The sequence below is a fragment of the Cyprinodon tularosa genome, unplaced genomic scaffold (genome assembly GCF_016077235.1).
Source record: "Cyprinodon tularosa strain WSP-4 unplaced genomic scaffold, ASM1607723v1 ctg336, whole genome shotgun sequence".
NCBI lineage: Eukaryota > Metazoa > Chordata > Actinopteri > Cyprinodontiformes > Cyprinodontidae > Cyprinodon > Cyprinodon tularosa.
In genome coordinates, this window is record NW_024039048.1 from 1,346,249 (window position 1) to 1,366,978 (window position 20,730).

At 37.4% G+C, this 20,730-nt stretch overlaps 2 protein-coding genes across 3 annotated transcripts; one reads left to right on the forward strand and one right to left on the reverse strand.

Moving 5' to 3' along the window:
• Window positions 1-5,089: 5,089 nt before the first annotated feature.
• LOC119789356 (zinc finger protein 502-like) lies at window positions 5,090-11,470 on the reverse strand. 2 transcript variants are annotated; one of them, XM_038294218.1, is made up of 9 exons: window positions 11,331-11,470; window positions 10,646-10,848; window positions 10,466-10,567; window positions 10,302-10,397; window positions 10,112-10,222; window positions 9,055-9,172; window positions 8,301-8,988; window positions 7,216-7,274; window positions 5,090-6,720 (listed from the first exon to the last, which is right to left on the reverse strand). In XM_038294218.1, the coding sequence occupies exons 1-9, from the start codon at window positions 11,362-11,364 to the stop codon at window positions 5,249-5,251; spliced, it is 2,883 nt and encodes a 960-aa protein (XP_038150146.1). In that variant the 5' UTR covers window positions 11,365-11,470; the 3' UTR covers window positions 5,090-5,248. The 2 variants fall into 2 exon arrangements, with proteins under 2 accessions (XP_038150146.1, XP_038150145.1); XM_038294217.1 differs by having other exon boundaries at window positions 10,302-10,400.
• A 2,971-nt stretch (window positions 11,471-14,441) lies between these two features.
• washc3 (WASH complex subunit 3) lies at window positions 14,442-20,457 on the forward strand. The gene is made up of 7 exons (XM_038294166.1): window positions 14,442-14,603; window positions 16,119-16,217; window positions 16,310-16,375; window positions 16,456-16,590; window positions 18,694-18,813; window positions 18,902-18,966; window positions 19,048-20,457. The coding sequence occupies exons 1-7, from the start codon at window positions 14,553-14,555 to the stop codon at window positions 19,145-19,147; spliced, it is 636 nt and encodes a 211-aa protein (XP_038150094.1). The 5' UTR covers window positions 14,442-14,552; the 3' UTR covers window positions 19,148-20,457.
• The last annotated feature ends 273 nt before the right edge of the window (window positions 20,458-20,730 follow it).

The following is a 20,730-nucleotide window of genomic DNA, read 5'->3' on the forward strand; positions in this document are numbered from 1 at the left end:
GATTGCAGAGGGAGAATAGACCAATGGACACCCTCCTTCGGTGTGGAGGAGGCTTTCCTTTGAACTTTATTGTTTTCCAATATAGAAACAGGCTGCAGAGAGTTAAAAACAAAATAATTATTTCTTAGGATTATATGCACACCTGTTGAAAGTAAAAAAATAGAAATAATACTTACTTTTTCACTATTTTTATACACCTTATTTAAAGCACTCAGAGACAAGTATTAGGGAAGCCATTAGGAGTTAGAGTGAATGAGCAATTTATTTAAAATATAAACAATCTAGATATTTATATCTATTTATATGATTTATTTCATTATTGTTTTAAGTAAATTGGTCTGTTAAAACATCTTAAATACCAGAAAACATTTAAAGCTTTCGATCTAGCAAATGTTATTTGTCTTTTGCTGTTAAAGTTTTAATTAATATTTAGGGAAAAGTAATGATATGCTTAACATATTAAAATAACTTGTCACTTGATATTTACCAGAAACAAAAATGCAGATTTATAATTTCATACTCAAACACTTTAATTGTAGCAAAACAAATAAACAACATGTCATGTTATTTTAAACAATCCAAGAACTGGAAATAGAAGTTAGATCAGTTTACAATCAAATTATTACAATTATACAACATTTTTGAGAACATCATAAAACCTTACTTTCTCCTCTGTTACTACAGGCTGCAAAATATATGCGAAACAATTGTCTTTAATAAAGGATCGGGATTTATTTTGTAGTTTTTGCAAGCAAAACAATGTGATGAAAAACAGTCCCTTCCCTCCTCAGTCATTTAGAGCAATAAAGGGCTATAAACACTTGACATATTGATGAGAATAAAAGAGCTTTGTTTTTTGTTTAAAGTTAGCTTTTTTAAAGAAACCTTTTGAGAATTTCAGGTTTGACTACTTGATGCCGCTGCTGTTTATGAGGGATTCACGTGAAATATGAAAAACCTCAGTTAAAAATATATATGATGGATTAGAGAGTTACAAAAATCTTAGATGTGAAATATTAAACCAAAATTAAAATGTTTGGCATCCAGTTTAAAAATAGAAACCTTTGAGATTCATTATGGCTAAAACAAAAAACTCAGCTTTTCTAAACAACCGTGAAAAAAAAGAATAAATACATTTAAAAAACATTAACAACTAAGTAAAACTAAGTAACAACGTAGTAAAAATGTCGACTGTCACAGTTTTATGCTTTTTTGGGCTCAAATGTGTTAGCCTAATTCAATTTCCATCCAGACATATAAATGTAATTATGAGAATTAAATTGCCTTTTGTGTCTCTGCTTCTTTCTCCTTGAACCCCAGTCGGCCTCGGCAGATGGCCGCTCACACTGAGCCTGGTGCTGCTGGAGGTTTCTTCCTGTTAAAAGGGAGTTTTCCTCTCCACTGTCGCTACAAGCATGCTAAGTGTGAAGGATTGCCTTCGGCAATGAGTTGATGCAATCAACTTTTTCCTTAGATAGAGAACTTTGAATCAGTTCGACTGTATGATCTGGATGAACTGTCTCAGTAAAGTGCCTTGAGATGATGTGTTGCGGAGCGGCGCTTTATAAATAAACTGAATTAAATTGAAATTGCCCCATTTTGACTGGATAATCCTCAGTTTTGTAAGGAAAAGTGGCTGGATTTGGTATTTTGATTTTTTTTTAGAAGACATGTTGGGGTGGTGGGTGGTTTGGGTCTTTGCTCTATTAAAGATTGATAACATTGACTTTGTTGCTTTATCAGTTTTCAAAGCCTTTAACTGTAAATGTACTACCTTAAAGTCATTTGAGAGCAATATATCTTACAATGTATCTTGACTTCTGTTGAAACTAGATTGCTTTCTTCATTCTTTTTTTTTGTCTTAAAGCTATTTAAAAACAGAAACATGTATTATGATATATTAGGGGTTAATTTTGTCATATACAACTAAGAGAATCTTTATTAAGTCTTAACATTTGTTGCACGTTTGGAAGTTTTGAGTAGGATGGACATTGTTTAAGAGACTAGAAAATTTTGATAAAATATGCTTTATTTTAAAAACACTGTATCTCTTCCAAAGCATTTTTGTAAAAACTAATGGATTGAATCCACTTTTATTTTTATACTGCAAAGTGCTGATGATTAGATAAAATATCACTTCTTAGTCAACATATGGACTCTAATTTAGCCTTTAATTCCATTAATTATATTATTCTACAGTGTCTAAACCTTTGGGATACCCTCCAAACACCTGGTGGTCTAAAAATAGAAAGTCAATCTCAGACCAGTGACCCTTCCCTGCTTTTATTGTCTATTTATTGCAATCTGTCAGCTCGGTGGGCCACAGTCACTCCTTGGTCCCCCATTTAACGGATGGGCCGCTTTTATGGCGGTGATTCCTGATCACATGGCTGTCCCCCAACCGGCCATCCATCCAGTCGGAGCTCATTAAAACCTCTCAGTTAATTAAACTCATTGAGACGCTCCCCTTTATAAGAAGCCCCATAACTCTGACATGATGACTGAGAGGGGAATATGTGGGTAAACTGGAGGAGTGTGCAGGATAAGTTTTCTCAGGCTGCAAAGATAATCAAAATTTAGCTCATAAAAACTGGACATGAGTTTTATTGGATATGTTTACTCTTTCTGGGATCTACAAATATAACTATAAACATTTGGAGGTTTGAGAAGGAAGTAGCACTCTTATCAGAATATGCAGTAAAATCAGATAAAACAGTATAAGGAAAATCATCAACTGATATGAAGCCTGCAGACTTTGTACTTTCCTTTTTAGAAGTGTCATCACCACCTCATCAACAGGGCTGTATACAAACTAAAAACTGTAAGAATTATACATTGATACAAATATATATTCTTGTGAAAAACTAAATTAATTTTAAAGAAATGTTCACACATCCATGTCTTTTTTATTTATTTATCCCTGGATAAAACAGCAATTAAGTTGGAAGTTTACCTTTTTTCCATAAAAAAAAAACATAACAAAAATTTACTTTTAAACCTGATATTTGTTCAAACTTTGCAAAGGAGACTTGGCATCTTACAAATTTACAGACAAGAGTAATGCTTGGAATATTAAGTGTTAATGCTATAGGCCTATTTTAAAAGGTCAAGTAATATGAAAAATGGTAATAAAAATATTTTTGTACCTGTGTTAGTTTTTCCTGTTTTATTTAAGAAATAAGCAAACAGAAGTGTTACTTTAAAAACTATAGAACACAGAAAATACTGTTAAAATGTAGACAGGAAAGTTTCCCCAATGAAAGTTAAATTTGTGCAATCTCACTTTCTGATCACACTGTCATTTAAACTTTAGGTAAGGGGCTCCTCTAGTCATAACATGCATAACATGTTTTTTTTTACAGATTTCTTTTAGCTAACCTGACTCCGCCAGATGGATTTGCTCCGCATATCCATCTGGAAACCTTCCGTTGAAGTAATTTTGGGAAGGGCCGAAAATAGTGGTTAGCTGATTGGCCTATGTTGGTGATAGACGGGCCAAATAAACCAATCAGATCAACGAAGCATATGACGTACTAACAGAGCAACGACAAAAACACAACCACAAGCCAGGCTACTCTTGCGAAAACCAGTCGGGAGATGAGCAAAAACATCTTTTCCTCTGAGAAAAGCCTCCAGAGCAGTGTTTTGCTCTTCTTTCAGTGAAGAAATACTCTGTAATTCCGATAAAACTTGCTCGATAGCCACGCTAACGCAAGTTTCATCGGCTGAAGCCGCCATGTTCTTTAGACTGAACTGTCGCGCTTCTCATTGCGTCACACCTCAACCCGCCTCAAAGCCAACGCTGATTGGACGTTCGTTTGGTGAACGGCTCCAAATTTTCTTTAACGGAGAGTCTCCAGACTGATCTGCGAGTGAAATCTTGAAAGCTCACACGAGGCTACTGGTTCGCTTTATTACTTTTGTAACATTCCAAAAATATGGATATTTTGATTGCAAGAAATGCCAACTAGACCGAATATATTAAGAAAAATAACAAAAGTGCTTCTATAAGAAATTCATGAAAAAGAGAGTGAAAGAAAAACGTTTTTGGTACAATATAACTTTAGATGCATTAATGCTGATACTGGCATTTTTTTTGTTTATAAACCTAAATATAATTGTTAACTAGGCTTATGAACTTTTTAACTTTACTTTTTAACATTTTAAGTAGCTTTTTACCTTTTTTTTTCTTGACATAACGTATTTATTAAGAGGTAATAGATCATTCAAGGGCTGATCTAATTGGCCTTGTTAACTAGGCTTATGAACTTTTTAACTTTACTTTTTAACATTTTAAGTAGCTTTTTACCTTTTTTTTTCTTGACATAACGTATTTATTAAGAGGTAATAGATCATTCAAGGGCTGATCTAATTGGTCAAATGTAGAAATAAGTTGTACAGCCATGTAGCAGCATCTTTGCTGAATGGCTGGATATAGATATTGTGCTTCTAGACCTCACTGAGGGACAGACTCTATTTGTAAGGGGTATGCATGTCATAAAAAACGCTAATTTGCCCTATAAAGGGTTAAAAGAGAACCCAAAGTAATGCTGTTTAAATAATTTACCCCCAATGTGATATTTCTCTGTGTGACTTTAACCATATTAACTGGGAAAAGGGGGATTTCTAAAGAAACCTGCTCTCTTCCACAGATTTCATTTCTTTAGCCATTTAGATTTCCCAGAATGTTTTGTAGATTTTTAATAAAGAAAATATAAGTAATGTATACGGAGTGAACCCCTCACATTCTAATGAAATCTCTAACTTCACCCAGCTCCACGTTGTTGTCGTGGTGCTTTCCCAGTGGCGACCTTTGAAGCTCTAATAAGCTCCACCTACAGTAGGAGACCTTTGACAGCACTAGAAATCAATGGTGCCCAAACAAAAATGACACATTTTCACTTTGGGATATAATCAGTTTTGCTCCCAACGACGTGCACTGAATTATTTTGAGGATGCAACAAATTTAAACGGTCACACAAGTGGTGTAATCCCTGCTTTATATCATCATGTTCAGTAGTGTTTTATTAAGATAAAAAAACACTCATAAAACACAAAAATATTCAAAAAATAAAGACACAAACACAACTTAGAGTTAAAATATTTATTGAAGCTAATATTTTGATGTTTGATAAAATTGTAAAGTACAAAATCCTACACTCTCAGAATGATTTCTATAAAAATAATTTACCCATAGTTCAATGGGATAAATGCAGCTCTCATTTGTCATCAGTCGTTCTGATCATGATTATCTGACTGCGTCCTTATTGAGGTCAGCAGCCTCTACATGCATCTCCATGTGTTTCTTTAGTTTGGCCTGTGATGGAAATGTTGTCCTGCATTCCTCGCACGTCGGCTTCTCCCTCCTCAGCCCTGAGTGGCTACGCTTGTGACGCGCCAGCTCTGACGAGCTCTTAAACCTGAGCTCGCAGGCGTCACAGGGGTACGGCCTTTCTCCGGTGTGAATCCTGCGGTGCAGCTGGGCCTCGCTGAGCGTGAGGAAGGACTTCTCGCAGTGTCCACAGGGGAATGGCCTCTCTCCGGTGTGGATGAGGTTGTGTCTGGTCAGAGCGTACGGTTTGGAGAAGCCCTTTCCGCAGTGGGTGCACAGGTACGGGCGGGCGCCGCTGTGGGAAATGATGTGCTCCTGTTGAGTTTTTTTGCTCTTGAATCGTTTGTCACACTGAGAGCAGGAGTACGGCCGTTCGTCCAGGTGCGACCTGTGATGTTTGGAGAGCTCTCCCTGCGATAAAAAACCTTTTCCACACTGAGAACAGAGGAACGGTTTCTCTCCCGTGTGCATGCGTTCGTGTCGGGCCAGCACAGACACCAGGGTGAACCTCTTAGAGCAATGGGAGCACTGGAAAGGTCGCTCTCCTGTGTGGACCCGGAGGTGCTTAACAAGCATAAAGCGAACTGGGAACCGTTTGTTGCACTGGTTACACTGGTAAGGTCTTTCCCCGGTGTGCTTGGATAAATGTCTCTTTACATCAGACCTGCGGGTGTACGTTTTGTCACAGTGCGGGCATTTGAACTGCCGCTTCACCTGATGCAGCTGCCTGTGCTGGGAGCGGGCGAGCAGCGTGTCAAAGCCATCGCCGCACTGCTGGCAAATGTAGCGCTTTGTGGTGATGTGGGACTTCCTGTGCTCCAGCAGCTCAGTGTTGGTGGGGAATCGTCTGCTGCAGATGGAGCAGATCTGAGGCAACTGGCTCTCTTCTGAGTGAGACTTCTTATGGTGGACGGTCAGAGCGCGCAGGTTAGCAAAGGAGCCGCCGCACAGCTGACAGCAGAAGGAAATCGGCACGCCGTGATGCTTGCTCTCGTGCTTCGCCAAATCCCAGGAGTGTTGGAAGGTCCGGTCGCATTGCGAGCAGTGGAACGGTCTCTCCCCAGTGTGCGTCAGCTGGTGCCTCTTCACATCAGACGTACGGGTGAACGTCTTCCCGCACGTTTCACACGTCAGAGACTTCTGTCTGCTGAGACCCAGAAGAACGCCATCATCCCCCTCAGAACCAGTCTCTGCGTTTCCTTTAGGGAAAAGCTTGATGGAGGTAAATATCTGATCAGAGCTGGAAGGGGATGGCGTATATTTCTCCCCTGTGAAACTTCTGTACACCTCAGTGGGAACGCTCTGCATGTGGAAGTGAGGAGGACTGCAGACATCTGAGGCATGGAACGGACAGCGTGAGCAGGTGAAGATGATGGACGTCACCTCATCTTAAAAAACAAAGGAAAAAAAACAACACATAAGCCAAACCTGTGGAATAAAGGTCAATAATTTAACATATTCTTGCTGGTAAATACAGTTAAATTTGACATTAAATAATAAAAAAAATTCAAATTTAATAAATGTACATTAATTTAATCGAAGAATTCCTATTACAATAAAAATGATTCTTTTTCACAAAATCATCAGCACCACACTTTATCATTATACTATTAAAAAGTTGCAATAATTGCAATTTTTTATATACTTTACTTTTTTTAGGGTGATTTTTTTTAGATCTATATTATAAGTGATACATAACCCATTAAAGAAACTCATGGAGATGGACAAGATACATGAATAATAGTCAGGAAATGTCTACTCAGTTTTTTTTAACCTAAATTAGTTTTAAATAGCAATTAGCTCGATATCACAATCAATAGATGATTCAGCGTATTCCACATTATCTCCAGAGGTGCCGACTACTGTAAAGGACTCTTCCTTACCTTTATCTGTTCCTTTGACTGCAACCACAGACGGGGCAAGCGTCACGTCGGAACTTTTCCTGTTGAAAAAAAAAAAAAAAAAAAATCAGAGATCGACCTTTCATACGCTTTTCTGTCATTTGGAAACCAGGTTATTAATTAGTTAGTGAAAAAAAACATGCTTAAATCCAAAGTTAAAAGGGAGTTTTTCCTCTCCACTGTCGCTACGAGCATGCTTGGTGTGAGGGATTGCCTTTGAGTCAATGAGTCGATGCAATCAGCTGGTTTTCCTTAAATAGACTCGATGATCTGGTTCAATTGTAAAGGGCCTTGTTGTGAATTGGCGTTATAGAAATAAACTGAATTGAAAGTATAGAAAATTATATAGATTTTCTTAGTAGCTTAATGAACATGATTGGTTTAACTGATCACTAGGCAAAAGGTAACATAATATTCCACACAACACAAACATAAAGCTGGCATATGGCCGCCAACACTATAATAACCATTATGAGTGACTTAGAGGCGTCAGCAGGGAACGCCATCTGTCCCCGGCTGTCAGCGGGAGAAAAGAGCCCCATTGCAGTGTTGATTAATGCTTCCTTAAATACATAATCCTGCTTATTAATATTACAGGGTTTATGCAGGAATGGGTAACTCTAATTTCACCCTTTTTAATGCTCTTAAAAGCCATCAATAAGTACCCATGACTCTCATATATACATATAAAACAGTTAAAAACCGTTGTCATCTTTACCATCGACAGGCTGCAGCCTTCCAAATTCCTCAAAAAAAAATTCATTTTTTCCGCCTCGAGCTTCTTTTCCAAACATACAGCTTTACAATAAACCAGAAGCAGTTCCGCGCAAAAATGCAGAACCAGTTATATCTGATATATCTGACCAAATTGTTTTTTGTTTTAAATAAAGCAATTTAAATGACATGATAATCACATTTAATTCATTTTAATGCCAATTAAGGCCTTCATTAAAAAAAGAATTAAAGACTTTTGATGATTTTTAATGACCTGCGGAAACCCTGTATTAAACATGTAGAGCTACAACATTAGATATATGTTTCCTACACTTTTTCAGAATGTCATTAACCTCTTAACGTCATCCATCTTCTGCCAGCCTGGGTAACTCTTCGTCAGCAAACATGTGGCTGTTTGAAGGTCAGGCTCCTGCGATGCAGAGGCTCCAGTGAAGGAATTTGTCATCTCTCCCTGATCGACAGGCTTGCGGTTGTTCTGCAAATCCGCACACGGTTCAATGTGAGCCTCTGAAGCTTTGGGCTGGAAATCACGCAGCATCTCTGCATCCTCTTCTTCTCTTCTCTCGGATTGATCTCCTGTTTCCTGATAATCATTTGATCCATTCCCCAAACCAGTCTCATTTCCCATGTTCTCACTTCTCAGTGCAAATGTTTTTGTTAAAGTTTCCAAAGCTTTAGCGATGCCGCCGGCTTTACCCGTCTCCTCTTCCCTAAACTTGAGGGCCTCCTCTTCATCACCCCCACCGGTGGTATCTGCACTCAGAGCAACTATTTCTTCTCCGTAACACTCCGTCTGAAGTTGAATCTCTGCCGATTCGGCCTCCAAATCAGACGACCTGGCTTCCACTTCAGTGTAATAGGCCACAACATTGCATTCTCCTGCCTCAGCCAGGGTGAAACGGCTCAGTGTGTTCGAGCAGCTGTGAACGGACTGCTGTGCAGCTGATAGGTTTGTCTTTTGCGAAGGAGGAACTGACAAAGCTGAGAGGATACAGCTACCCATGGTAGAAGATGGCCCATCTGTGAAAAAACAAAACTGTTTTATTGAAAAAAAACTTCCGAATGAGATGTTTCATATGAACTTACACGTCGTTTTCAGTAATCCTGAGCTTTTGTAGTGCTTGAAGATGGAGCTCAGCTCCTCGGATGATGACTGGACGCAATCCTCCAAAGGAGAAGGAGCGGAGATGAACCAGGCGGTCGTCTGCAGGAACAGAGCATATCTATCAACCTTCTAGTGGAAAAATGTAGCCCTCCTTTTAGTCATGTTGAAGATTTTTCCACTTTCATCTTCATCAAGGAAAACTATAGTAGTAACCTGAGCATATTATCTCAGCAGGAAGCCGATCAGAGCTGACAAAAATACAAAAAAAATCCTTAAAGAACACCTGTTTTAGCTTTTAGGATAACACTAAAATCCTTAACTAAGGAAAAGTAAAACATCCTTCCATTAAGGTTTGAAGCTTTAATGCAGAGGTCACGGATCAGCAGACAATGAGCTGTCAGTCTGGGTTGCTGCTGCTGCTACTTTTAGACACAGCAGGCAAACCTGTATCAAGCCGGGCGATGGGAAAGAAGGAGAAGATGATGAGAAACAGTGAAAGAAAATGTGGCCTGCTGGAAGAACTGCAGTGAAGTGGTGAAAGAAAACTGAAGTGGCGTGCTCCAAGATGACCCTGCATATTTTGAGTATGTTTGGCTCAACCTACATGCTTTAGTACGGCTTTGTCGCCATTCAAACCCAGTTTAAATCCTTGCAGGGCAGCATAAAGCCCACTGCTCTCATTAAGCCAGAAAAAAGGAAAAAACAAAACAAACGGTCAGTTCAGGTGTTTTCTAAGATAAGGGAATCAGGATATTGTCTGAAAGATTGTTGTTCTCTGCTTCAAAAACACTTAAGTTAAATTTTCTATTTCTTTAAATAACTTTTACTTAAAAATTCAATGTATAACATTGATGCATAAAAACCTAATTTTATTCCAGTGTTAAATTATTTTCAAAGTAAAAATGTCTCCGGACCTTTACTGGTTGAGGATTTTCTTTATTTTGACCCCGCTGATTTTTTAATTGGTTACCCCTGCCTTAATGTGACAAAATGGGAAAAACTTTAAGAGGTATGAATATATTTATAAAGACATTGTACCTGTTTCAGGTCTGGTATTGGAAGCAGCTTTTCCAGCTTCAAGAGGAGCTCCCACAACAACACTTGTAGTGCTGCATCGTACTGCTGGCCGTATTCGGCAGGGAACACCTCCTGTAATAGACAATGAATCATCATTTTAATCATTTCCTTCAATCAAAGCAGATAAATGGTGAATTTAAGTTATTCTCACCTGAAAAAAATAGGCCCTCTCTGCTGGATCTTTGAGCAAACTCTGAACCAGTGCAATAAACGTTGCCTCGGTTGTTTTCACCTCTGCATCTACGCCCTGCTGCAGAAATCGTATCATTAACTGAGTATTATTTAAATAGTTATTTTCCTCCTAACTATACTTACATATATGGTGGTATAATTTACTGGGAGTCTGTCCAAGTAACTCTGGATTCCCTGAGTATCCACTTCTCCAACAGCACTGCCTTTACATAGCTCCAAAATCAACTAAAAATACCAATAAAAAGTGTTACCAACAGCATGACCAATAAAACCCATTTAATCATGATTCAAGCTGAGGCTGACCCTGGCCCTCAGGCCGAGCAGAAGCTGTGCTCTCTGTCGCTGCTGGATCAGGCCGGGTACTGCCTCTGTCACCATGCAGACAAACTCCTGCAGTTTCCAGTAGTTTTTCACATCCTTCTGCTTCACCACATGCCACATGGCAGCAGACAGAAGCTGCAAAGGTGGAACCAGGAGGCGAAGGGATGACAAAAGCAGGCTTGGGTCTAAAAACAGAGCGGTGTAGTGGGAAGAAACGGTCAGTAGGGGGCAGCATTAGGTTGCTTACTCAGAAGTTTGTAGACAGTTTCGCTTGCAGAAATTTCATTTCCATTTCCTAACTCCGAATTAATTACAAGACACATAAATAGCAATGTGCTTTACTTATACACAGCTTTATTTCATTTATAATCAAATCGAGATATGGTAATGCATTATTTTCATGGTTATGAACTGGAATAATTGCTGGAAATATCTCCTTAAACTGCACAGACTAATATATTTAGAGATCCATTTTTAAAAATTAAAGTTCCATATTGAACAATGTAGATATGACTAAATTAATAACACAATAAAAACATCTGTGCTTTACGGTAGATATAAAAAAATATCACGGTTCCGTTAAATAGACGGGCCCCAAGTATTAGATTAGTAACTGAAACGTCGTCAGCGTTCATTTTCAGCAAACGGACATCATTCGTCTACATACCTATTATTTTTTGTTTTGATCTTAGAGCCTCCATTTGTGCATATGTCAAAAACCGAAACTGAATGGTTTATGGGTTTATTTAAGGCATTAAAATGCGTTGTCCGGGCGCAAGCATCGCTTTCTGAACTCTCTTCCTGTATTTCCACCTTCTTCTTCTTCTTATGGGATTTTATGGCGGTTGGCAGACTTGTGAATTGTGCATTACCGCCACCAACTGATATGGAGTAAAGCAAGAAAACAGGAAACGATTCACCCCCCCAAAAAAAAAAAAAAAAAAAAAAAAAAAAAAACCTGTGTAACTTAAACCAACATAATACTAAATCACATTTGCCCATATAATTTTAATTTACTCTAGGTCATCTTAACTCTGCCAGTTTCTGATGGTCCCATCGGTCCTCCCATCATACTTCCAACCATCTCCCAGTTCAAATCTTTAATGTCCAGATATTTTTCTGCAGCCTTCACTATTATTTTGATTTTTTCCGTTTTTTTTGTTGTCTGTGCAGTACAATTAATAACTTCTACCATGAAAAGAACAAAATTTGTCTTTTTAACAATAAGTGAGTCTTCATCAATTTTTAGAGATTTCTCTAGAGGTTTGGAATTTGCTGTGTGTTGAACTGTAGGTTTGGGTTTTTCTGACTGAGATGGGATCCTTTTTGCAGCTTCAGCGTAGGTTATTCCGAGCTCAAATTTCATTTTTTTAATTTCCTCAGACCTTTTGCTTGCTTCACAGCCGCGATAGGCAGCAGTATGTTCTCCACCACAATTACAGCATTTTATTTTAGCTTCTTTTCCACATTTTCCGTACTCATGTTCTCCTGCACACCTTCCACACCTCTGTTTCCCTTTACAAACTGCTGCAATGTGACCGAATTTTTGGCATTTGAAACATCTCAATGGTGGAGGATTGTAGATTTTGACATTATAGCTTATGTAACCGATGAATACTTTGCTTGGTAATTGCTCTTCTTCGAATTTAATTAGCACAGATAAACTGTCAGATCTTTCTCCGTTTCTTGTTGTTTTTAACCGTTTTACTTCTTTTACTTTTGCACCTCTTATGTTTTCCAGAATCTCTTTTTCAGAAATTTTTAGAGGAACTCCTCCAATGACTCCCCTGCTGAACTTTTTGTTCTCCATTAAGCTGCACTGAACTCTTATCCCGTCAATTTTGTTGATCCGTATTGCTTTGCCTTGCTGGGCGCTGTCTCTGCAGTTAATTAGCAGGTCTCCACTGTACAGAATTCTGGCACCTCTGACTTCTCCGACAAGTTTATTGATGGTTTTTGTTAAGTGAACCGGATTCCAATTTGTAAAAGAGTCTGCCTGATTAACGACTTTGAATATGACTTTGAATTCATTTTGTTGTGCTGTGGAATGTATGGAATGATCATCACTGGATTGTTCTGAACTAGATTCCCCTTGAACTGATCTCTGTTTTTTCCGCTTTTTCTCATTTTTTGATGTTGCTATCTTCCAACCTTCATTGTCACTATTTCCCTCTTCCATCCCACAAGAATCGCTTCCTGTTTCCTCACTACTCACGGCCCAAGACATTTCTCCATAAGCAGCTTCAAAACACGCGCCATGCACCAAACGACCATCCACATGCAATCTTTCCGGCCTTCCACCTCCGACGTTTCTTCTTCGTGGGAAATTTTAGTGCCTCGTATTTCCACCTTTTCAAAGTAAAAGCATGATCAATATAAAGCCATATACTGTTTGCGCATGATCAACATGGTTAAAAAAAAGACAAATTAACAAAGGTTATAGTTCATACTTCTAGACAGATGTATAACGCTTTTTTTATTTGCTTTTTGTTTTGTGGGAGAATTTATATATAGCGTCCCGATCCACACTCAATACGTTGCTTGCAAAACGCCATAAGAAAGGAAGAAGAAGACTACTTTATTTACACAATTCAAACATGTAAACAATTCACATAAAACAAGTATCAGTTAAAAATCACTATTAAAATCAAAACAAGTTAAAATCATTAAATTAAGAGCTTGTTAAAATGGAGTTCTCCATCATCTGACACAGTACATAAAATGTTTTTAAAGCCCCACAACTGAATAAAATCCTCCATGTTCTGTGTGGCTCTGTGGAAGAAAAAGAGGTATAAAGCGACAACTTTATACTAAACTTCTCCTTTATATTGAATTTTCCTTTTTAAAGAAAAAATGCGTTTGATATGTCAGAGACAATTGTAAGCCTAACAAACAGGAACACAGTCTCCTTTTCTTAGGTTTTTATTTACCGTAATAGAACCTCTACATATCTAAAACATACAGATATGGTTTAAATGGGCTGTACAACTTTTTGAAGCTTTTTGGTGTTTTCCTAAAAATGTTGGCAGAGGAAAAACAGATAAAATACATACATAGTCAATACACCAAAAATAGATTAATACACCAGCTTAATATTCTGGCTTTCTGAAATAAACAATAAAAAAAAAGGTCAACCAAGGCAGAAAAATTGCTACTTTATTGTTTATTAAGTATTTTTTTAGGAGCAACCAAGTCCACTTCCAATTTATATTTTCAAAAGTGTTGGACAAATTAAATATACCAGCTGGTGAAAAAAAACAACATCTCGTAATAGAATATTTCTCAACCATTTGTTGGTTGTTTTCTTACTTATAAAACGACAAGAGGAACCTTTTTTTTAATAACTTTATTTGGAACAGTAACAATGACAAACTGAACATAAAGTCAATCATACCTCCTAACACTTTTCTTAATATTTTTTTTTCTTTTCTTTCAAGTTGCGATGCAAACAGATGTTTAGTTTATGCAAAGCACTTCAGAAAGAGAGAGAAAAAAACGAAATCCAAAGATATCTATAATTACATATGTCGAATATAACAGAATTATAATGAAAGACAAATGAATAAATAAAAATAAAACATATAAATACAAAACACACGCACACAAAAAAAGAAAACAAAAAGCAAAGTAAGCATTATTCTTTAATTTGTATCGAGGGAGGGCTGAAATAAATTAGAGAGGTGATATGACAAACTTTTTGCTTTTGGTTTCTGAATTTTGCCCAAGGAGACAAGAGGAACCTACTTTACTTCAAAATAAAACAACTTCCTGTGGCGTCATGACGCAGATGTCACGCAAGTTGGAGTCACATGAGTGGTTCCTAGCTTTCAATCTAATCTCCGATTCGTTTCACATCCTATTTTTTTATTTACTATCCTAAAACCCCAGCATGGACGAGGACGGTTTGCCAATCGTTGGTTCTGGAGTTGATCTCACTAAGGTTCGGGTTTAAAACTAGTTGGTTTTCATGACAACCGCTCTCTGAGGAAGTAAACAGTCCATTTTTCCAGTGATTCTCTCAGTTGCTGCAGCATACACCCCGGTTCACCTCTAACCTACTGCCTATAATGCGTTTACTTTGTCCGCTTTTAAACGCTAATCAAACATGAAATGTTTTATTAACATCAGTGGTTCGTTTTAATTCGCCGTTATCTCTTCCTCCTCTGAATTAGCATGTAGCTCGTGAACTTCGAGATATTTTGAATCGGTCTCCGCCAGTCACGTGACTTTTGTTACTAAGACGCCATTTTAGGTGGAAAAGGTGTAGTGTAAACAACCGCAGCATAGCTAAACGGAGGACTAAAGGCCCGTTTACATAGCAGCCTGTCCAAGATAAGTCATTACAGTTAACATAAGCCTGAAAACAGGGGCGGATTTAGGAAAATCGGTCTCCGCCAGTCACGTGACATTTGTTGCTAAGACGCCATTTTAGGTGGAAAAGGCATCGTGTACCGCGCCCGAGGTAAACAATTGACGTCACGTGGCGGAGACCGATTGTTGCTATATGTATTTTGTGTGTTGTTTTTTTTAAGACCAAACTAATTTTGTAGTAATGTTAGTAGTAGTGTTAGAGTTGGAAAGAAAATGAAATATGTTATTATTAAAAAATAATAATTAAATATCCGTTATTTGTGCAACAAATGTTCCCATAAGCCCCTGCAACAGCGCCTCGAGCTATGTGCAACAATCCTTTCCTAATGTCTGCTTGCTTCCCCTATTTGTGTAGATATTTGAAAAGCAGCATGTTTTAAGCAGAGACGTAGCTAGAATATTTTTATAAGGGTGGCCGAAAGTTGTTAGTGTGAAACTAGAAATGGAAAATTAATGGGCACAACATCCATATTTTCTAAATAAAGACAAACTATACTTTCCTTCAACCTTTGCTGACAAATAGACGCATAAATATTGAAACATCTGTTCTTTCTAGATAAAAGGTATAGTTGATTCAATTCTTTGAGTTTGAGTTCTGGGGCGAACATCTTTTCCATTGTCATTACTTACCTGCTTTTATCAATAATAATTCTACATAAAGTTGAAATTTACATGTACTAATATCTACATAAATGTATTATTTAATACGTTTTATTAAAATAATTATTTATCAATGACCTGCAGAGACATGGAATTTTCTCTTTACCCCCTATAACACAAAATCTAGTTCGAAAAAGGGCATGAATTCTGTACTTATCATTATTTGTTAGTATATTGATTTGCATAATTAACCCAAAGTGTTTTTGTTGTCAAGTAATTGTTAATATATGAAAATTAAAATGTTTTCAATATTCCACTTGAAAGTATTGCTGTTGCCACCATCTGCATTAGAGGGGGAAAAATGTTCAGAGGTGGCCACAGGGGTGGCCAGTGATTGGCTAAGCACCCCTGGCCCCCCATCTAGCTCCGCCCCTGGTTTTAAGCATTTGTTTCAGTTATCTTAAATTATTTCTGCTTTCCCTAGGTCCCTGCTATACAGCAAAGGAGAGTGGTCGCCCACCTTAATCAGTTTGTTGTTCACACAGTTCGATTCCTTAACCGATTCTCTGCTGTGTGTGAAGAGGTTTGTGTTTTTCCTCTTTCTCTCTTTACATCAGCACGCGCCTGCTGTCTGAATAAAGTCACTAATCACTTTATTTTACCTCCCAACTACAGAAACTTTCAAACATTTCCCTTCGCATACAGCAGATTGAAACCACCCTGTGTATTTTGGAGGCTAAAGTAAGTTCTAGCATGGAATACAATTAGTTTGGATGCATGTTTACAGTTTTAACAATCTATTTATTTTATTTTTTTTACAGTTGTCATCTATTCCTGGACTAGAGGATGTCACAGTCGATGGACTCAGCCAGCAGCAAAGTGGGCAGTCTAATGGACCCGTCACCATCAGTCAGAACCAATCAGATTCTATAACAGCGGGAGCTCCTCCCTCACAGGTAGGAATACAGACTCACTGTAAATAAGTAATAACTGTTTCAGAATAAAATGTTTGATAGTATCAGACCTGATCTGATCTTACTAAAAGCTGCCTCTCCATGTTTGGTTCTGGGTATGCAGATTAGATTTGAGGCAAAAGATCTGAGAGGTCTGGGTTTTTAAAATACTGATGGCCTCTATAATTTGTTTTGGTGATACGCCATCTAGTTATTTATGGTCTTAGAGAAGTATTTTGGAATATATTCTCTGAGATACAGGAAGCCAGTGTAAGGACTTTAGATCTTGGGTGATGTGCTCTACTTTCTTAGTTTTAGTGAGAACACTGGCAGCAATCTGGATCAACTGCAACTTTCTGATCCAAATTTTAGAAGCGCTTTAATCCATGAGAGCAGGAATAGGCTGCATTATAATTTGGTTGATAAATACATTTAAAGTGGTTGTTTTCCTGGCATAAACCCTACTTTTAAATAAATTCACAGCTTTTTAGTTTTATTGACTTTAAAGCTTTCAAAGATGCATGAAGCTGGATGTTAGCCTGCTGCCTTCATCCAAACAAAGTTTTAATGTCTGTTTGGGGTCACTGTCCCGTCACAGCACAGAACTGTGTCCAAGTTACTACACTACCGTCTTGATTATTTTTATTTACGTTATGTTATTGTTCTGCTGGGGAGAAAAAAAGCCCAGACAGCCTGATTCTCTCCCATCACCATTCCTTTCTCTTAGTGTGGCGGTCATAGTTTGAGCGCCTGCCATTATTTCCTCCAAATGTACTTCTCACCTTCATAGATGATAGATTTAGACTTATAAAAACTTTATTGCCCTTTTGTATGCACACATATTGCATACAGCTTAAAACAGTGTAATGAGATTGCAGTCGGAGTAGATAAACATGACCAAAATAAAGTGTAGCAGTGATCAGTGTGTAACAATGTAGGAGAAATTTTTTTTTAAAATAATGGTTCAAAAGGGCCTTAATATCGAGAAATTCAGTGCATTGTAAAATAAATATAGTGCAAAATGCAGTAGAATATTGAGTTGTGTCTTAGTTAAAATCAGGGGTTGACGTTAAGGATTTTTACCACTTGCCCGACTTTCACATTTCATTTGCCAAGAAAATATTTTTACTTGCCCAGTATAATGTTTGATAAATATAGTTCCTAATATTCATTTTTGTATATATATCAATGAAACATGTTTGCTTTTTAAATGTTTTTTGTAATTCAGTAATTTTTAAGTTTCCAGGTTCCTGGTGTGTATATGCATGCGTCAGATAATGAACTCAAGCCTACATTACCGTGTTAACATGCTTTTCAATCCTTCCTGCACATTCTTTTCAAACTAAACTTTGCTTTAAACTGTTGTGTGCTTGGAAAAATATAAATTGTAATGTTAAAAATCTAAAAAAAAACTTGACAGGTTAAAAACTTAAGATAAATCACATACAGAAGTCAATGTCACAAATGAATAACTTTCTTTTTAGAGTCACGGTATGTTTTATACAGGGTTTCCACAGTCTTACATAATTTCAGAATTCCCTGACTTTTAACTGACTCAGGATTAGTTTTCCCTGACAAAATAAATGCAGCAACAAGACGATAATAATAACATAACAGGTCAGAAATTTAACATGTTTAGCTCTATAACATTTAAATGTCTAAGAGACAAAAATTGAATGAACATTTTTAAATGTATGACCTGCATCATTGTACAGAAGACTGACATATGATAGCGCTTCCTAGCTTGTTTGTTGGTTTGGTAACTACATCAAAATTACCGCTAGGTGGACAAAAATCACGCCATCTGGCGGAAAATCACCCGGTGAAAATCACGCGAGAATGTGTACTAAACAACAAAAATGGCGCCGGAAACGCTTCTGGGTCAATTTCATCAACTTGCCCGGCGGGCAAATGCAATAAAATTTGTACTCTCCCGACAATAAAAACGACTTGCCCTGGGCGATGGGGCGATGGTTAACATCGAGCCCTGAAAAGGATTATAAAAGCTCAGCAATGTTGAAAGTGCGAAAAAATGATGGGGATGCTTCTTTATGTTTCATGATTTTGGACTGTGATAATGGTTGATGGCATCTATTCATGTTGCAGCCGGATCAAAGTTCACCAGAAGCTGCACCTGCACAAGAAAAAGCAGAACCAGTGCCTGAGAACATCATGACGGTGGCTAAAGACCCACGTTATGCACGTTATCTGAAAATGGTTCAAGTGGTAAGCTGTTATGTGATTGAACTATATATAAAAGTAATATTAAGAAAAAAGATATTATATAATATGTATGGATGCTGTGTTTTCCAAGGGAGTACCAGTTATGGCCATTCGTAACAAAATGATAATGGAAGGTTTAGATCCAAATCTACTTGAGTGAGTTGATTTCTTCTCATAAAGTTTTAATTGATAGTTTTCTGTTAAATGTCAAATTAAATAATTTTCTCCCAACAACAGCGCACCTGATGCCCCTGTGCCTGATGGAGCAGCAAGCAGCACAGAGAATGACGATATTCCTGCCAGCAGCTCAGATAGTGAATCATCTTTCAGTGACTGATCCGTTTTCTCTTTGTTTTCATCACTACAATGCTCCATGTTTTGGCTCATTAATTACTGTCTGCATGGTGTTGCACAGTATGAGGCTTCATTGTGTGAGTAGAGGACACACAAAGGTGCTTGAAGGATTGTATTTTTCCTGGAAATGGTACTACTGCTTCCTTTTGTCAACATGGAAGCATCTTTGTTTTCATCCATTGATTTGATTTTTTGTTTTAATCTTTATTAAAGTCTCTTTATTAAATCTTTATTTTTCAAATGCATGCATCAGTCATTAGAACACAGGACCAGTAGTATGATGTAGCAGCTGGAGTCACATTAGAAACAGTGCAGGTAAAGGTGCATCAGATTGCCAATTACATTGAAATGAGTCTCTGCATAAGCACCACATTTAATGCTATGCATTGCTCTACGTCATGGCAGCCAAACGCAGTGCATTAAATCTTGGGTCTGTGTAGCTCATAAAGCAGGATCAGAAAGGGATAAAGACCCTGAGCTGCCTTTTTGGTCTCCCCAACTGTAGCTGGAGAAGGTTGCAGCACCACAAAGCTGATTGTAAGGTTTAGCAGCTAAATTTGCTCTCTGAGATGATCAGGTCCAGCCAGTATTTTGAACTCATGAATCCTGTCAACATTAAGCAGAAAATGCAATTCCTTTGTTTATTTTAACCTGCAAATATATTGATGAATTGCTTTTCTAAAAGTCAGGAATCTATTTAATTGTGTTTCCAAGCATTTTTCTGGTACCTCCATGAAATATATTCTATATAAATACATTTTATATTACTAATACTGTTGAACCCGCCAAACTTGTGGGTACTCCTGGTGTAAATAAAATGATATTTTATTATTGTGACATAAGTGGTTTAAAATAAAGTAGGTAATGGAGATTTTGTCAAGTTTGCACCATTTTTCATTACTTGCAATGACCGCAGATAAGCACAACTTTTATTTTTTTCTAAACCATGTTCTGCCTTGATTTATTCGAATGTGTCCATCTTCTTCCTGTTTTGCAGAGTAAGACTGTTCATTTTTTTGTCATAGTTATACTTCAGACATTGGTCAATCAAAAATATTTAATTTTTTTCACAAATATTTCAGCCTTAGATTATGTGGCAGATTATGTAATATTAGTGCATTTCAGCATAAAATGCATGAATATTACATGAGCAGTGACAAATGAAACAGGAGAAGCAGTCAGTGCCATAACTGTTTTAAAGATGGAACAGATATCCCTGGAAACCAGAGAATGTATATTCTGATAACGTGTCTTTCTTTTGGTCTGTAATAAAAACAAGTCTATTTATACAAATAGTGCAGTTTACATTTTCTCCTGTGCAAACATTTTTTGGGAAAGAACTAGAACACTGGTAACTAGCCTGTGCTTATATAGCACTTTCTCAAGTCAGAGGACTTGACCAAAGCGTTTTACTCTACATTCAGTCATTCACCCATTCATGCACACTGATGTAGGATAATGTAAAGGAGGTAATATGATCAGTCTTACCTTGAATAATAACAAACAACTGGATGACTTCACTTGACTGTGACTAGAATCTTGCACAGTAGCTTTTGAAAATCTTAT

What these genes read in the sequence shown, in the direction of transcription:
- washc3 (XM_038294166.1), top strand. Translation starts at nt 14,553, where the DNA reads ATGGACGAGGACGGTTTGCCAATCGTTGGTTCTGGAGTTGATCTCACT. An exon ending in TGTGTATTTTGGAGGCTAAA is followed by an intron (nt 16,376 to 16,455) that starts GTAAGTTCTAGC and finishes TTTTTTTTACAG; the next exon opens with TTGTCATCTATTCCTGGACT. An exon ending in ATCTGAAAATGGTTCAAGTG is followed by an intron (nt 18,814 to 18,901) that starts GTAAGCTGTTAT and finishes GTGTTTTCCAAG; the next exon opens with GGAGTACCAGTTATGGCCAT.
- LOC119789356 (XM_038294217.1), bottom strand. Translation starts at nt 11,364, where the DNA reads ATGGAGGCTCTAAGATCAAAACAAAAAATAATAG. An exon ending in TAAATTATACCACCATATAT is followed by an intron (nt 10,401 to 10,465) that starts GTAAGTATAGTT and finishes CGATTTCTGCAG; the next exon opens with CAGGGCGTAGATGCAGAGGT. An exon ending in AAGATGGATGACGTTAAGAG is followed by an intron (nt 7,275 to 8,300) that starts GTTAATGACATT and finishes TTTTTTCAACAG; the next exon opens with GAAAAGTTCCGACGTGACGC.